Genomic DNA, 16625 nt, shown 5'->3' with positions numbered 1-16625 from the left:
GAGAAGAAAGATGGAATGGAACCCATTTATAAATTGTTTGTTTTTTTCTTTTTTTTCTTTTCTTTTATTTGTTGTTTTCTATCAAAATATTAGCTACAGGGTATGAATATTAAGATGAGATGTTGTTTTTAGATAATTCAAATAGTAAAGTAAACTAGATTTGGAAAGTTCGTTGCGACAAACTTCGATGTTGGCTTTGACGGTGCAAGTATTCGCAAAGGCTGGTGCTTTTTGGAGGCGAGTGGACAGAAAGATTGTGATAGCTACTGACCGCTAGGGTGTGAGTACTTTTGGAGGTAAGCGGACATGAGCACGTGATGTGATCCAAATACCTGTGAGGCAGTTCCCCTCATTGTGCTGAGTGTTTTGATATATAACATGTCCATGTTGTGCGAAGTTTTTTATTTTCACTTGACGTCACGTGACTGCCCCACTTGATGTGACCCCACATGAGCTGCCCCACATGACGTGACCAGAATACCCGTGTGTTTTGATAACAAATGTACATTAGTAAATGTACATGCACCAGTGGAGGAGAAGGAAAAGAAAGAGTTTTTTTAATATTTTAAGAAATGTTGTAAAGAAGTACAAAGAAATAATAATGATGGGGGATTTTAACATGGTTTTTAGTAAACAAGATATGGCTGAAGGAATGGTTTTTAAAACTGATATGGGAAGAAAAGAATTAAAAGCACTAATTGAGGAAAAGAATATAATAGATGTGTGGAGAGAAAGAAATGAAAAGAAAAAAGAATTTTCAAGGTGACAAATAGTGGGGCCAGTTTGTATGCCAAACCAGAATTGACTTTGTTTTATGTACAAGAAATGTGGAGAATTTTATAGAAAAGATTAAGTATGAAGAAATAAGTTTTACTGATCATAAGTTTTTATTTAAGTTGGATTGGACTGAAATGCAAAGAGGACCGGGAGTATGGATTTTAAATACACAGATTTTAAAGAATGAAGATTATGTTGCAAAGGTTAAAGAAATTATAGAAAAAGAAAAGGAAAATGGAATGTATGAAGAGAATAAGAGAATATGGTGGGAGAATGCAAAGTTTTTAATCAAGAAGTTCTCTATCAAATATTGTAGTTTAATAGAGAGATGCAAAGGATACAAAGAAAGAGAAATGAAGGAAAGTTTGGAAAAGGAATTAAATAAAGAAAATAAGGACATACAAAAGATAAAGGAAGTAGGGGGGAAACTGAAAGAAATGGAAGAAAAAGAATATGAGGGGGCGAGTCTAAGAAGCAAAGCAAAATATGCAGTGGAGGGAGAAAAATATACAAAAAAAGTACAAAGTTCTTTTTTGATCTGGAAAAAGGGGAGGGAAAGCTGAAACGATAAAAGAAATAAGAGGGAAAAATTGTAGAAGGAAATAAAAAGATTTTAGAAGAAATAAAAGATTTTTATGAGGATCTGTTTAGTGCAAGGGGTGTGGAGGAGGAGGAAAAAAGAAAATGTTCAATCAGATAAAAGCAAAAGTAAGTGAAGAAGATAAAAAAGACTCTGACCAGGAAATCAAAGAAGAAGAGATTGAAAGAGCAATAAATCAACTGAATAAAAAGAAAAGTCCAGGAATAGATGGGTTGGGAACTGAATTTTATGTATGTTTTAAAGAAGTGTTAAAGATTTTAAATGAGGTTTTTAAAGACATTTTCGAAAAGAGAGAACTTAATGAAATAAAAGGATGGGGCTGATGAAACTGATATATAAAAGGAAAGGAGAAAAAGTAGATTTAATAAGCTACCGACCGATCACAATGTTGAACACAGATCTTAAGTAATGCCCCGTATAATTAAAACAAATCAAGCATATGGAGTAAAAGGAAGAGATATAGCCGACACAACAATGAGTATAAGAGAAACAATTTGGTACATGAAAGGAAAAAATGAAGAGGGATATGTAATAAGTTTGGATTTCGAAAAGGCTTTTGATAGGGTTGAGCACGGGTATTTATTTGAGGTTTTAAGGAGTTTTGGTTTTGGAGAGAATTTCATTAAATGGATTGAGATTTTATATAAAGGGCCACTAACAAGAATTAACAGATTGTTTTAAAATACGTTCAATAAGACAGGGTTGTCCGCTCTCTGCATTACATTTACATTTTCGCATGTGACAGACCCCTTATCCAGAACGACGCACATAAGTGCTTAAATCTCTAACATTGAATACATTAATGCTGGTTCACTAGGTTACATACTTAAGATACCATGAGTTTAAAACATTTGTTCAAAGTTACAATGGAAAAGTGTCAAAGGTTTTTTTTTTTTTTTTTTTTTTAATGCAAAAGATAAGGAAAGAAGTGCTAGTTGAAGTGTTTCCTGAATAAGTAGGTCTTCAACTGCTGCTTGAAAATAGCCAGTGATTCAGCTGTCCGGACCTCTAGGGGAAGTTCATTCCACCACCTTGGTGCCAGGTTGCAGGGTGCAGTGCGAGGAATGATGAGGGCTTTGAGGTCAGAAAGAGCTGGTCCATTTTTGGCTGTGTAGGCCAGAATCAGTGTTTTGATTCGGATGCATGCAGCTACCGGAAGCCAGTGGAGGGATTGCAGCAGCGGGGTGGTATGCGAGAACTTTGGAAGGTTGAAAACAAGCCGGGCAGCTGTATTTTGATTATTTTGCAGAGGACGGATTGAGTTCATAGGTAGACCTGCCAGCAGTGCATTGCAGTAATTTTGACAGTTGATTGTCCATGGTTACCCCAAGGTTGCGAGCTGTGGCTGAAGGGGAGATCAGATCGTTGTGCAAGGATATAGCAAGATCATGACCTGGGGATGGATCACCTGGGATGAACAGCAGTTCAGTTTTGCTAGGATTGAGCTTTAACTGATGAGCAGTCATTCATGATAAAATTTCTGCCAGACATGCTGAAATCCGGTCAGAAGCTGTGGCATGTGAGGGTGGGAAAGAGAAGATAAGTTGTGTATCATCAGCATAGCAGTGGTCAGAGAACCCATGTGATGAAATAACTTCACCAAGAGAGTGAGTATACAGGGAGAAAAGAAGAGGACCAAGTACTGAGCGCTGTGGGACGCCAGTGGAGAGTCTGTGTGCAGCAGATGTCACTCCCCTCCATGTTACCTGATATGAGCGTCCTTCCAGGTAGGAAGCAAACCATTCCCAAGCTGATCCGCAAATCCCAAGACTCTTGAGGGTGGATAAGAGAGTCTTGTGGTTGACCGTATCAAACGCTGCTGAAAGGTCAAGGAGGATAAGGATGGATGACCGTTTGGCTGATCTAGCAGCACGTAGCTTCTCAGAGACATCCAAAAGGGCTGTATCTGTAGAGTGAGCTGCTTTAAAGCCAGACTGTTTGGGATCTTGGAGGTTGTTCTGTGAGAGATAGACAGACAGTTGATTATAGACAATGCGTTCAAGAATTTTTGAAAGAAATGAGAGAAGTGATACCGGTCTGTAGTTACTGATGTCTGATGGATCCAGAGCAGGTTTCTTTAGGATGGGAATAACCCTTGCTCTCTTGAAAGTAGTTGGTACCTGACCAGATGCTATGGATCTATTGACGATAGTGGAAATGAAGGGCAAGAGGTCTTGTGAGATGGTCTGGAGCATAGTGGTAGGGAGTGGATCCAATGGGCAGGTGGTAGGATTGCAGGACTGGATGAGTTGTAAAATATCTTCTGCTGCTACACTTGAGAAATGTGACAACGAAGGTTTAGGGGAATGCATACTCTGAGATGTAAGTGCAGTCGGGGCTGAAGTGAAGGTCCGGCAGATTTCCTCAATCTTCTCCTGGTAGAAAGAAGCAAAGTCTTCTGCAGTTAGGGAGGATGAAGAAGGTGGAGCCGGGGGGCTGAGCAGAGAAGAGATGATGTTGTTGAATTTCCGAGGGTCATGTGAGGAAGCTTCAAGCTTTTCCTTGTAGAAGGAAGTCTTGGCAGAAGTCACATCTGAGCAGAACTTGACAAGAAGTGTTCTGTAAAAATCAAGATCTGCATCAAGTTGTGATTTCTTCCACTTTCTCTCTGATGATCTTAGCTCTCTTTGATTGTTGCGCAGCACATCTGAAAGCCTAGGAGCAGAACAAGAAGTTTTCTTGGGTTTAGTGAACATAGGGCATAGGAGGTCCATAGTTGAGGAAAGAGATGACAGGAAAGTATCTGTGGCTGAGTCCGAGGGTAGTGAGAAAAAAGACTCAGGATCAGGAAGGGAAGAAAGAGTGCCAGAAGCTACAGATGAAGGGGAGACAGAGTGAAGGTTGTGGGGGTAAGAGCGAGGGGGTGAGAGGTAGTTTTAGGTAGGATAGGTAGAGTGATGGTGAAGGATACCAGGTGATGATCAGAGACATGTAGTGGGGTAGCAGTCACGTCTGTAGCTGGAGAAGGAAGGATGAAAACCAGGTCCAGGACATTGCCTCCTTTGTGTGTGGGGATGTAGCTGTTGAGTGTGAGGGTGAATGAGTCAAGAAGAGACAGGAGGGAAGACAGCTTGTCAGAGGGGAGGTTGAAGTCACCAAGCACTGTCAGGGGGGAGCTATTGGAAGGGAAAGCACTAAGCAGTGAGTCCATTTCTTCCAGGAAGTCTCCTAGGGGACCAGGAGGGCGGTAGACAACAATGATAACAAGGTTGATTGGAGAGGTAACTGAAATGGCATGGAATTCAAAAGAAGAGATGGTTAAATGAGACAAGAGGAGAGGTGTAAAGCACCATCTCCATGACAACAATAAACCTGTACCACCACCCCTGCCTGTTTCTCTTGGTGAGTGAGAGAAAGCATAGGCAGAGGATAAAGCAGCTGGTGTAGCAGTGTTCTGTGGGGATATCCAGGTATCTGTTAATGCAAGGAAATCAAAGGAGTAATGGGAAGTTAGAGCAGAGATAAAATCAGCTTTCTTTACAGCAGACTGACAATTCCAGAGCCCACCTACCACCATTGTTTGAGAGTTACACAACAGAGGAGGATTGGCAATTAGAGAAAAAGAAGGAATAATAGGGATTAAAATTGAAGAAAATAATTCAGAGGGGAAAGTTTTTCAGTATGCTGATGATACGACGATAATTGAAAAAGACAAAGCAAGTGTTAAGGAAGTAATGAATGTTGTAAAAGAATATTGTAGAGGGTCTGGGAGTAAAGTAAATGAGGATAAAACGGTATATAGGAGATTTGGTAAAGCTATGGTTTTAACGGATTGTTTTAATTTCAAGGAAGTGAAATAAATGAGGATTTTAGGAGTTTTAATGGGGAAGAATGAGAAGAAAGTAAGAGATGAAATGTGGGAGCAAATTGTAACAGATATAGAGAGGAGGTTGAATTTTTGGAAATTAAGAAATTTAAATTTAAAGGGGAAAGTTTCAATATTGAATGTTTTAATGGTTTCTAAACTTTGGTATGTTTTATATGTTTCTGAAATGCCTTTATGGACAGAACAGAGGTTGAAGAGATGTTTTTTTGACTTTTTATGGGAGGGGAAACCTGCGAGAATTGCACTTAACACGATTGTAGGGGCGGTGGTAAAGTGAGGCTTGGGGTTAATGGATGTGGAACAACGAAAATATGCTATGAGAGTGAAAATTGTGAAGAAATACCTTAATGAAGAGCACAAAACTGAGTGGAAGAAAACAATGAATTACTTTTTAAACAAATGTGGGGATTTTAACATGGGGGATGGAATTTTAGGATGAAAACAAAAAATTGGATGACGGAAGGATTACCTGTGTTTTATAGAGAAATTTTTATTGCTTGGGGAAAGTTTTAAACGAAAATTGAGTATGATCCACATGGGAGGGAAAACATTTTAAATCAACCTCTGTTCTTAAATAACAACATTTTAAAACAAGGGAAAGAAATATTTCTTAAGAAGTGGATGGACGCGTGCATAACGAGAGTGAAGCCGCCTTCACACTGCACACGACAAACGACCGCCGGTAAACCGGAAGACATTCATTTCCTATGGAGAGTCGCAAGGTCGCTGCATGAGGTGTCGACCATCTGCGGATCCGTAATTTTCGGATCCGTTTTGAGCGTTGGATCCGTTAAAAAATTTGAACTTTTGCGACTACACCGCATCCGATATGCCGACCGGATGTGATGTATTCCAATGTTGTCCAATCAGGTTCGTGTGTGCGAGGTGATAAGAATTATTAAAAAGTATTAACATAAACTTTAGTAATTTTTTAAACTTTATCCAAAACAATCTTTTTGTTTTAAATACATTGTTATTGATAAAAAAGTAATAAATTATTAATATTTATATTGTGTTATGATATGTGTTATGATATGTATTATTTTTAATGTTGTTCCCATGTTTCTGGATTGCATTGATTGTTTGTACTCCTAACTTCATTCACCATGATAAATGCTAATTAAGTTAATTTAGCCCATTTCGGTAACACGCTTCCATGCTTCATATTCCTGTAAGCATCTCTGTATGATTCAAGAGTTGGATCATAAAGTAACGGGTGTTCGGAGACCGCGAGAATCACGCTTCTCTCCCATGTTGACGTCTGCACGATCATATTGCACATTACGTGCGACTGTCACTAGGTGGCCAAATCCGACAGCCGTGTCCGTTTGTCGTGTGCAGTGTGAAGGCCGCTTGTGAGATGTTTTGTATGAGTTTAAAGAAGGTTTTTTACCAACACGTTATTGTAGATGCAATGGAAGTAGCGAAAGAAGAGTACAATAAACAAGAAATTGCAAACAAATATGGAATCATTAAAAATGCAATACCGATAGTGTGGATTGAAAGAATAGAGTGTATGGAAGAAGAGCAAAAAAAAAAAAAAAACATTTACGTGAAATTGGGGGAAAAATTGTGTGATTTTAAAGAATGTAGAATTTAAAGAATGTACTTATTGCGTTTTTAGAGATGGTGTTTTTAAAGAACCGATTATAAATAAGAACTGGGTGGAAAAATTCAAAAATTTAAAAGAAGAGTGTATATGGAGAAACATGAGGGGAAAATGTGTGGAGACAAAGTTGGAATGTTTGGAGTATTTTATAAGACATAAAGTGGTTTTTACTGAGTCTATTTTAAATAAAATTGGGATGGAACAAAATACTATGTGTAAAGTGTGCCAAGAAAAGGAAGAGGGGATTTTGCATATGTTTTTATATTGTAAAGAACTGGAGGATTTTTTAAGCAAATGCAAATGTGTGATTAAAGATTTGACAGTGGAGTGGGATGAAAATGTAATGTAATGGAACAGAGTGGTGATTTTTGGTTGGGAAAAGAAGTGTCAAAACAAGAAGTTTATAAATCTGTGGATAATGTTGATGAAAAGTGCAATATGCGAGAGAAGAATTGTGGCTAAAAAGGACAAAATTGTGTTGGAGGTTTGGAATGTGTTTAAAAGGAAATTAGAAGTGTACATTGAAAGTCTATATGTGTATTTTAAATCTGAAAAAATGCTGGATGCCTTTTATCATGTTTTTACACCACAAGTTTGTTGTGTTTTAAAAGAACTAACGTGGAAACTGCCGGGGAGTGTAAGGAGAATTCTAAAGTATTTATGTAGATGTACGGTGTATGGAAAATGTGTGAGGTGTGGATGGGGAGACTGTTTTTCCGCCCAGTTCCAACTCTAAGAAGGCCAAGACGTCTTGGACAAAAGTGGCACTGCTCTCAACTTGCCTGTGTTTTGATTCCTCGATGGGGAGGTTGCTTTATAGTTCCAACTGTAAGAAAGCCAAGACTTCTCTGATAAAAAGCAGCAACTTGATCCTAATTAGTATAACGGTACAGGTTTGACAGAAGCAGCACTGCCAAGCCAGAAGACTCAATCAGAGAGCAAGATGCCTCATCTATTGATTTGAACCCTTATCCTGGCACCCTATTTTGGGCTTTTAACTTGCACTCGATGGGAAGGTTGCTTTGTAGTTCCAACTGTACCAAAACCAAGACCTCACTGACAAAAGCAGCAAATTGATCCTAGTTAATGGAATGGAACAGGTTGAACAGAAGCAGCACTGCCAAGCCCCAAGACTCAATCAGAGAGCAAGATGCCGCACAGTTTGATTTGATCACTTAACCTGGCACCCTATTTTTTAGCATTTACCTTGCACTGCTAAGCCAGAAAACTCAATCAGAGAGCAATATGTCACACGGGTTGATTTGATTCTTTAACCTGGCTTCTTATTTTCGGCATTTAACTTGCAATCGTTGGGGAGGTTGCTTTGTAGTTCAAACTGTAACAAACCTGGCACCCTATTTTCAGACCAGGGTTTGATTTCCCGACGGGGAGGCTGCTTTTCCGCCCAGTTCCAACTCTAAGAAGGCCAAGACGTCTTGGACAAAAGTGGCACTGCTCTCAACTTGCCTGCGGAAGACCGTGTTTTGATTCCTTGATGGGGAGGTTGCTTTATAGTTCCAACTGTAACAAAGCCAAGACTTCTCTTACAAAAGCAGCAAATTAATCCTAGTTAATATAATGGAACAGGTTTGACAGAAGCAGCACTACCAAGCCAGGAAACAATCAGAGAGCAAGATGCTACACTGATTGATTTGATCCCTTATCCTGGCACCCTATTTTCGGCATTTAACTTGCACTGGGACAAGCGCAGTCTAGTCCCAGTTGCCGGCAGCCTTCAACTTTCAGGACAGGTATTCCTCGTTAGTACGTGGAGGCAAGAGGTGTGTTTTTGGAACAGAGTGCCAGCCAATCAAATTGAAGCATTTTTCCTGCTCTCCCAGGCGCTAAATGTATGTCACGGTCAATTTTTTTTTTTTATTTAAATGTTTGTTTAGACCCTGGTTTGAATCCCACTCAGTGCAACTTTAAAAAATATTCTACACACTACTTTGTGAAGTTTAAACACAAATACATATATCTAACACATTTATAATAATATATAACGAATTAAGTGAGACACACAACATCAAAGAAATCAGTGGTAATCATTTTGTTTATTTGGCATTCTAAACACTTTAAAGGAGTAAAACACTATAGAAAAATACACATAAGACTGCATATATACATATTAATGCAACATTAAATAAAGAGAAAATATATTTACAAAAGTTTACTGCAGGTGAAAGGAAATTTACAACATTTATTTTTATTTTCTTTTTTCTGCCACCCATCTCTGTTTTTCCATATCATAAAATGCAGACTTCTTAAACTCCTTCCAGGTCATTTCTTTTTCCATCCCCTGGTGCTGGTAAATGGAAAAGACTTTTGAAGGAGAGTATATATATTTCCCAGGAATACCAGGGAAGTCTGTATGTAGGTGTGGACTGTTTGGGCCCTGCTTTTGTTCCATCTTACAAAAACTACACAGGCGTCCAACACAGTGTACTTCAGGCCTCTTGCGCTTTTGCGTTCTTTTCTCCTCCACCTGTTTCTTTGTGGACGCAAGTTCTCTCTGAAAGAACTCGGTTTCCATAAAGTCTTGAAATGGCATTCTGGGGTTTGTTAGTCCTTCACCACTGTAAGCTTTGAAGACCTTTGTAGAGCAGTAGAAATATCTGACAGGGCCTTGTTGATAAAAAAAAGTGGACAGAGGAGCCATCATTCTCATAGCGAGACTTTGGCTGTCCACAGGCAAGACACATCTTTGCAGGGTGCAGAGTTACCACTGGCACACTGGTAGTTCCACTTCCCTCTGTCAACGAGTGCCAGAGTTGCTGTCGTTCCTGCAGTTTTTCTGGACTTGTGTTTAATGCAGTAGTGGTGTTCAGCAGTTTGGCCAAGTGCTTGACATACTGTGATATGTGCAGTCTTGTGGTTGGATGAAGCATGCTGTTGGGGTCAGTACAGGAGCTGTGGACCATTGCTGCACACTCCTGATCCACAAGCTTTAGCATGTCCTTCTTCCCATGTTGCTTATTCAACAAGCGGTCAATGGCCTCCTTCATTGGCGCTGTCCAATGTTTGTGATCCAGCACGAACACCCTTCCACCAGTCTTCACCGGTCCAGTGCGGGTACTAGAAGGTGAGGCCAGCATGGGCAGGGGTGGTGTGTATGTGGTTTCTACATAAAAGAAATCAAACAGAATCAATCTTCGTGCCCCAAAATACATTTTAACAGTGTTTGATAAAATCTGTTCATCTGTAATTTACCTGGCTTTGACCCAGGTTCTGCATGGGCACCATGAGATGAGGACAGTGATGGCAAAGGCAGCGTCCCGGTGCATTCTACAAGTTAAGCATAGTTTTATGGGTAAGGGAAAAAAAACAAAGGCAGTAGGAGCACAAAATTGTTCACCCGTCAAAAGGTTACCTGGTTCTGACTGTAGTTCCAAATGGGCACTATCCAGTGAAGAATGCAAGGGAGCAAATTCTACAAAAACAAAAAAAAGCATCAAGAATGTTGCTACAATTAATAAATGTATAATAACAATGTCTTGTTTATTCTTAAGTCTATTCATCTTTAAAATATCTACCTGACACTAGCTGAGGACTTGAAGTCACATCAAGCTCAACAGGATGGTCTGCAGACTGGGCAGTGGGCGTGCTTCCTTGATCAGCTGGACTGAAAGCTTGAGTGGTCTTGCTCTTGTGCTTTTTTTCCCAGTCCAGCAAAATAGGGCGACATCCAGGTTCCACATACTCCAGCCAAAACCTCTCTCCAGTGTCTTTGGAGCACACCTGAAGGACAGGATATTTTGCCGTTCCTAACACCCTTGTTGAAGCTGTATTAAGATCGCCAATTAGCGACGGATCAAAGACTCCCGGAAGCCAAACACCTGGTATTTTCAGATCCACCAGACGCTGAAAGTTCCAGCGTGCCACTCCGATCATGCTCTGGGCTTGAAACAATTCAGAGGAAACACGTGTGCCAGTGACCCAATGAGCCTGGTGAAAGTGGTAGCCCTCCTGCTGAGAAGTTCCTCTTATTGGAATCCACACATCAACTTTAGCCCCCTCACCCTGTACGTGATTTAGTTGAATTGTTCCACCATGTCTGTACAGGATCTCACCAGACACATCAGGATCACTGATACAGCCTCTCAGGATGTCAACACGTTGAATGCGCCATGTCTTCAGCATAGAGGGTTTGTACAGGGGAACACCATTTGGATCGGACGCCAAATAGAAGAGCTTCATGACACCTTCCACCCTCTTGTGAAGTTCGTCCAGCTGAGGGATCTTTGTTCTGCAGTGTTCCCGAATGTGTTGCTTGGTGGGGTTGGCAGGCTGAATCCCACAAAATGCATAGGCATTCTTTAGCTTCTGCATGTCCTCCAGATCTACTACACAGAAAGCGGCAGACAAGAACTTGGAGCTGTACAGGGCGTGATGCTCTGATACACATTCGCGAAGTAAGCGCCTCAGACAGTGAAATAGATCAAGTTTGATCACTATGTTCTTGTCGAATTGGGACCTTGACACACATGTGTTTTGGAGAACACCAGATGTTGCCTCCAGAATAACGGTATCCACTGTCTGCCAAGCATCCCAGTTCAGGTGTTCTGATTTTTCAGGGTCTGGCACTCTGTATGCTGCACAGCAGTCCCTGAAAACACAACATAAAAGTGTAGCTGTGAACATTAATTCTGCTGTATCAAAGAAACAAAACACAAATCAGTCAAGATGTAATTAGTCATCTTTGCACGCCATTGTATCTAGTCTTTATATATGAATTGTGTGACATGTAATGTCTCACCTGTCTATCCACTGGTACTGTGCCTTCTCTACTCCTGCCATCCTGTACCGATTAGCCAGCCCCTGGTACATGGGTTCTAATGACTTTTCCTTCTCAGACTGCACCATCACCCATGATACGACCATCCAGTGTTCGTTCATGATGGCATATGATGACATAGTGCCAGACGTAAATGTGACTTTCCTGGCCACCTTTCGGGTGTGGTCTGAGCGGAATGCTTGCCCAAAGGTTCCCAGTAAAAGCTTTGTAATGGCTTCCTTCTGGCGCTGGTACTCATGGAGGAGGCAGTCAGTAAGGTAGTGAGCAGACACAGACAGGCCATTCCATCCATCAATATCATCATAATCACCGAAGGGAGCAGGCTGAGTTTCCTTTCTTGTGAAACCGGTGATGCTCTTCTGCCCGTACTTGCCTGCCTCAGAGTCCAGGACACTCGGCCAAGCCAGAAGGTAGGCCAAGTTCGCACGCTCGCATTTAAGGTGCATCATTTCCATCACCTGGTTGGCCATGTCCGTGGGCGATTTACCTGTACGCCGTAGCTCATCCAACAGAGACTTACAGATGGCCTTCTTATAAGTAAGAACCGCAGGCAGTAAATTAGTAAAGCTTTTGGGGAGCTTTTCCAGCCACTGTGGGTTGTCTGCATACCATCGTTTTATGCAGACTTTGCAACACAATCGTGATGAGAACAGGTAGTACTGACCTGTGAGGCCCACGATCACATGAGGCCTACCAAATCCAGCAGACGTAACCTTTGTCTGCCTACACCCGTCAATGCATGGCAGAGCATAGCTATTCCTTAGTCTAGCCATCAAGGTGTCATTTTCAGGCTTCCAAATAAAAAATGGAGGAAGTTGGAAATATTTGGGGGATGGTAAATAAGAGATGGTGTCGATCAGTTCTGGCTGAGGAGGCAAACGCCACAGAGACACTGTCTTCATGGGGTTGCTCACAGGGGGTGAGTCTGGCCATAGACCCATGGATTCCAGCTCTGTCTTCATCCAGATCTTCTGCTGATGCGAACACTTCCAGTAACAGACATCGTAATCGTAGTCAAGAGGTTGTGGAGGAGGGCCTCTAGAAACAGCTGTAAAAAAAAATATAAAAGGATGATTTTCCAATTATAGCTACTGACCTTGACTATGGCAATCACTCTTTCCCCATAACAAAGACACAAAGTAATCTTTCTTACTTGTAGGTGTAGAGGAGGACGGCTGCACACTGAAGAGCCAAGGGCAGAGGTTAATGAGTCTGGGAAGACAAATAGTAATTAAAAATACATTCAAAAGTGGGACAATAAACAAAGAAAACAACTACATTAATGACTCAGATAAGTGCAAAAATCCAATCTTACCATGTGATGCCTCAGCTGTATGTAGAACACTATATGAAGTGTTATCTGAAGATGAGAGATTTTCTAGAAAATAAAAAGATGGATAAACAATCCATTCTAAAATTATAACAGATTCAGTACAACATAATGTTTTCAATATGTCGAGTCATCCGAAATACAATCTTACCATCTTTGCCACATTCCTCAATTATAGGTGTCCTGCACACTGGAGAGCTGTCTGTGGCACTGATGTCTGCTAAAACAGAACATTATTTGTATAAGAAGTGAGAGATTATAAATTATTCTAAATGTTAAACAGTAAAGGTAGGTGAACATGACAATAACAAATCTGACATTAAACACACCTGCAGTTGAAACCGGTCTCGTAGATTGTGTGGAAGCTGATTGTTCCGGGACAAGAAACATCAGCTCTTTGGGAAGGGCCACGGGCGTTTTCTGAGCTGTCAAGGCTGGTGCCGAAAGAAGGAAAAGATACAAAATCAAAATAGAAAATAAGATTAGTACCATAGTAAGTGAGAGAAAAGTCCAAATATATAAGCAGAATTATAAAGTATTTACACATTAACAATTTACCTTTGACTGGTGTCAGTTGCTTGGTGTCAGAAGGTGTTATGGAGAGGGCAGCAGATGGCACTGAAAAATGCAAAATCTTGTCAGACATTTGTGTGTAATAATAGAAAAGGTTCAAAATACCCCACACTTACTTCACCCGCTTATCTTTATGGTAGTAATAAATAGTAAACATTATGCCTACCAAAGGAATGTTAATAATTTCAAACTGTGAAAAGGTAACTTACATGCACATGCATCATCATGCGTTAGTAGACAGAAATATTTAAAACTCAACAAAAAAAAAAAAAAAAGAGTACTTACCCTGATTGTGGTTAATATCAATTCATGGTGGTCGGGGGAATCAATTCATAGCCCCTTGAACAGTTAGTATATCACTAACGGCACAGACATTTGTTAGTGGAACAAGGCCAGAACATGGCCAAAACAGTGACACAATAAGAAAGGCTTTTTATTCAGACTTGGAGAGCATTTCATATCACAATTCAACAGAACTGTGCTCCAGTGCTGAGCCTGATGTGTAAAAACCTTTTCCTGGTCCCGCAGACCGTCCCAGTTCAGCGGATGAGGATGATGTTGTTGATGACGGTGATCGTGGAGCTAGTGATAAGCACACAACACATTAACATATACAGCATATTTTTAAGACGTTTGACAAAATAAAAATTCATTTGGAACACAATCAATTCATTACATGCAGTCAGTACAGAAAGAAATACTTACACCGCAACTGTAGCTTGGAGGGGGAGATGTTCAGCATCGCACTCTCTAACTCGTTGTCATCATCCATTTCTGTTGGTGAAAGACAGCATTTTCAGTTTACTCGGATTTCTTAAATTATACCTCGGTATTAATTAAAACAAGCTATGATGTTAGTCATACTAGTGGACACAACGGCAAACAATTCCTTCAAAGAAGCAAAAAATAAACAACTGACTTGTTGGTTTACAAGCTGCACTTGAGGCAACCACGTGCGGACGGGTAGACTGCACCTGATTACGCGGGTATTGCTGCAGCTTGTACATCCGTGTCCCCGGGACACAAGTTGCCCCCAATATAAAGGATGCGTAACCATCAGCCCTGTTGTTCCAAATCTCCTGCCACGTACTCTTTGCATGAGCACCGAAACCAACCAGCTGGTCACCCTCTGACGAGGCTGCTGGTGCAGCTGGATTTTTGGACACATAACTGAGCAGAGACTGAATTTCATCAAAACTGCAGGCAAAAGACTACTCTTGCTGGCTCCTGAAGGAGATATCCGAGCGGTCCCTTACGGAACACGACCTTAATACACCCTGGGAAAAACACAGATTTTTTGTGCATGGTGACCTGTAATACAGAAAGAGTAGTAAATGTTAGATGTTAGCATGTCTGTTTAAAACAAAACCTTACAATAATCTCTATAAAACTTTATACACTGGTTGTTTATAATCCCTACCCACCCTGGCCCAAACTTAACAATCAGATGATTTAATTATCAGGCAACACTTAACAGCTGTTCCCAGACAAGTCCTTCACACCTAGTGGGTTATCACCTAGGTGAGACTTTGACTGATGTATCGAAAAAGGCAATGGGCCATAGGAGCCATCACAGACAAAGAGTTTCTCACGCTCATTAACATAGAGAGTGTAACTAATACTAAAAGCATTCAATGTGCTTGAAAGTTTTTAAAACAACTGTTCTGTAAGTCATTAAATACATTAAATCAGAAATAAAGTTATGCTCATTAATAATGTAACAAATGTAATAAATCACAATTCTCAAACAATCACTAAAACAGGACAAAAAATAAAGTCATATAAAATTAGTGTAATACATGTAAGCATATAGACACGTTCATATAGACATAAAGTAAACATACAGACATAATGGACACGTTCATTCATCGTTTAGTATGTAATTATCCTCAACAGGACAAAAATAAACTCATTTAAAATTAGTGTAATACATGTAAACATATAGACACTACAAAAAAGAGAAAAAAGAATGGACACACGTTTAGTAGGTAATTAACCTGGAAAACTCTGATTTCAGAATTAATATTGATTTATAATTAGTATTAACTTAATATGAATACTGAATAAACCACAGATGATGGGTCCAAGAACAATTACAAGGAAAAAAAACTGTTCACAGAGAAGCTAATAGGAGCTTAGAATTAACTGTAAAACACAAACAAGTTATTTTAAGGTAACTTACCTGTGATCGACGAGCAGACACTGTTGAATGAAACGAACGGGAGTCGAGCAGCTCGCTTTATCTCACGGCGCATGCGCAGATGGCTGAAACAGCGCCACAAGAGTGTCAGCGGCCGAAAATATACCGCAGCCGTAGTGGTTTAGCACTACCATAGAAAATTAATGGGAAACGGTTTAGGGAATTTTAGCTAAACAATTCAGCATTTAATTGATCCTAGTTAATGTAATGTTACAGGTTTGACAGAAGCGGCACTGCCAAGCCAGAAGACTCAATCAGAGAGCAAGATGCCTCATGTATTGATTTGAACCCTTAACCTGGCACCCTATTTTCAGCATTTAACTTGCACTCGATGGGGAGATTGCTTTATAGTTCCAACTGTAAGAAAGCCAAGACTTCTCTGATAAAAAGCAGCAACTTGATCCTAATTAGTATAACGGAACAGGTTTGACAGAAGCAGCACTGCTAAGCCAGAAAACTCAATCAGAGAGCAATATGTCATACGGGTTGATTTCATTCTTTAACCTGGCACCTTCTTTTCGGCATTTAACTTGCAACCGATGGGGAGGTTGCTTTGTAGTTCAAACTGTAACAAACCTGCCACCCTATTTTCAGACCGGGGTTTGATTTCCCGACGGGGAGGCTGCTTTTCCGCCCAGTTCCAACTCTAAGAAGGCCAAGGCGTCTTGGACAAAAGTGGCACTGCTCTCAACTTGCCTGCGGAAGACCGTGTTTTGATTCCTTGATGGGGAGGTTGCTTTATAGTTCCAACTGTAACAAAGCCAAGACTTCTCTGACAAAAGCAGCAAATTGATCCTAATTAGTATAATGGAACAGGTTTGACAGAAGCAGCACTGCCAAGCCAGAAAACTCAATCAGAGAGAAAGATGCTACACGGATTGATTTGATCCCTTATCCTGGCACCCTATTTTCGG

At 40.4% G+C, this 16625-nt stretch overlaps 1 protein-coding gene across 2 annotated transcripts; it reads right to left on the bottom strand.

Moving 5' to 3' along the window:
* Positions 1-8871: 8871 nt before the first annotated feature.
* On the bottom strand, positions 8872-15638 carry LOC113642200. 2 transcript variants are annotated; one of them, XM_047801463.1, is made up of 13 exons: positions 14431-15638; positions 14217-14285; positions 13797-14093; positions 13497-13556; positions 13268-13372; positions 13090-13155; positions 12924-12986; positions 12762-12820; positions 11570-12656; positions 10347-11419; positions 10184-10243; positions 10024-10098; positions 8872-9934 (listed from the first exon to the last, which is right to left on the bottom strand). In XM_047801463.1, the coding sequence occupies exons 9-13, from the start codon at positions 12568-12570 to the stop codon at positions 9384-9386; spliced, it is 2760 nt and encodes a 919-aa protein (XP_047657419.1). In that variant the 5' UTR covers positions 12571-12656; positions 12762-12820; positions 12924-12986; positions 13090-13155; positions 13268-13372; positions 13497-13556; positions 13797-14093; positions 14217-14285; positions 14431-15638; the 3' UTR covers positions 8872-9383. The 2 variants fall into 2 exon arrangements, with proteins under 2 accessions (XP_047657419.1, XP_047657418.1); XM_047801462.1 differs by having other exon boundaries at positions 13090-13158; positions 13797-14285.
* Positions 15639-16625: the final 987 nt, after the last annotated feature.

Source organism: Tachysurus fulvidraco, chromosome 16 (genome assembly GCF_022655615.1).
Source record: "Tachysurus fulvidraco isolate hzauxx_2018 chromosome 16, HZAU_PFXX_2.0, whole genome shotgun sequence".
Lineage (NCBI taxonomy): Eukaryota > Metazoa > Chordata > Actinopteri > Siluriformes > Bagridae > Tachysurus > Tachysurus fulvidraco.
Note: the sequence above shows the minus strand (reverse complement) of the source record. Positions and strands in the feature narration are given on the sequence as shown.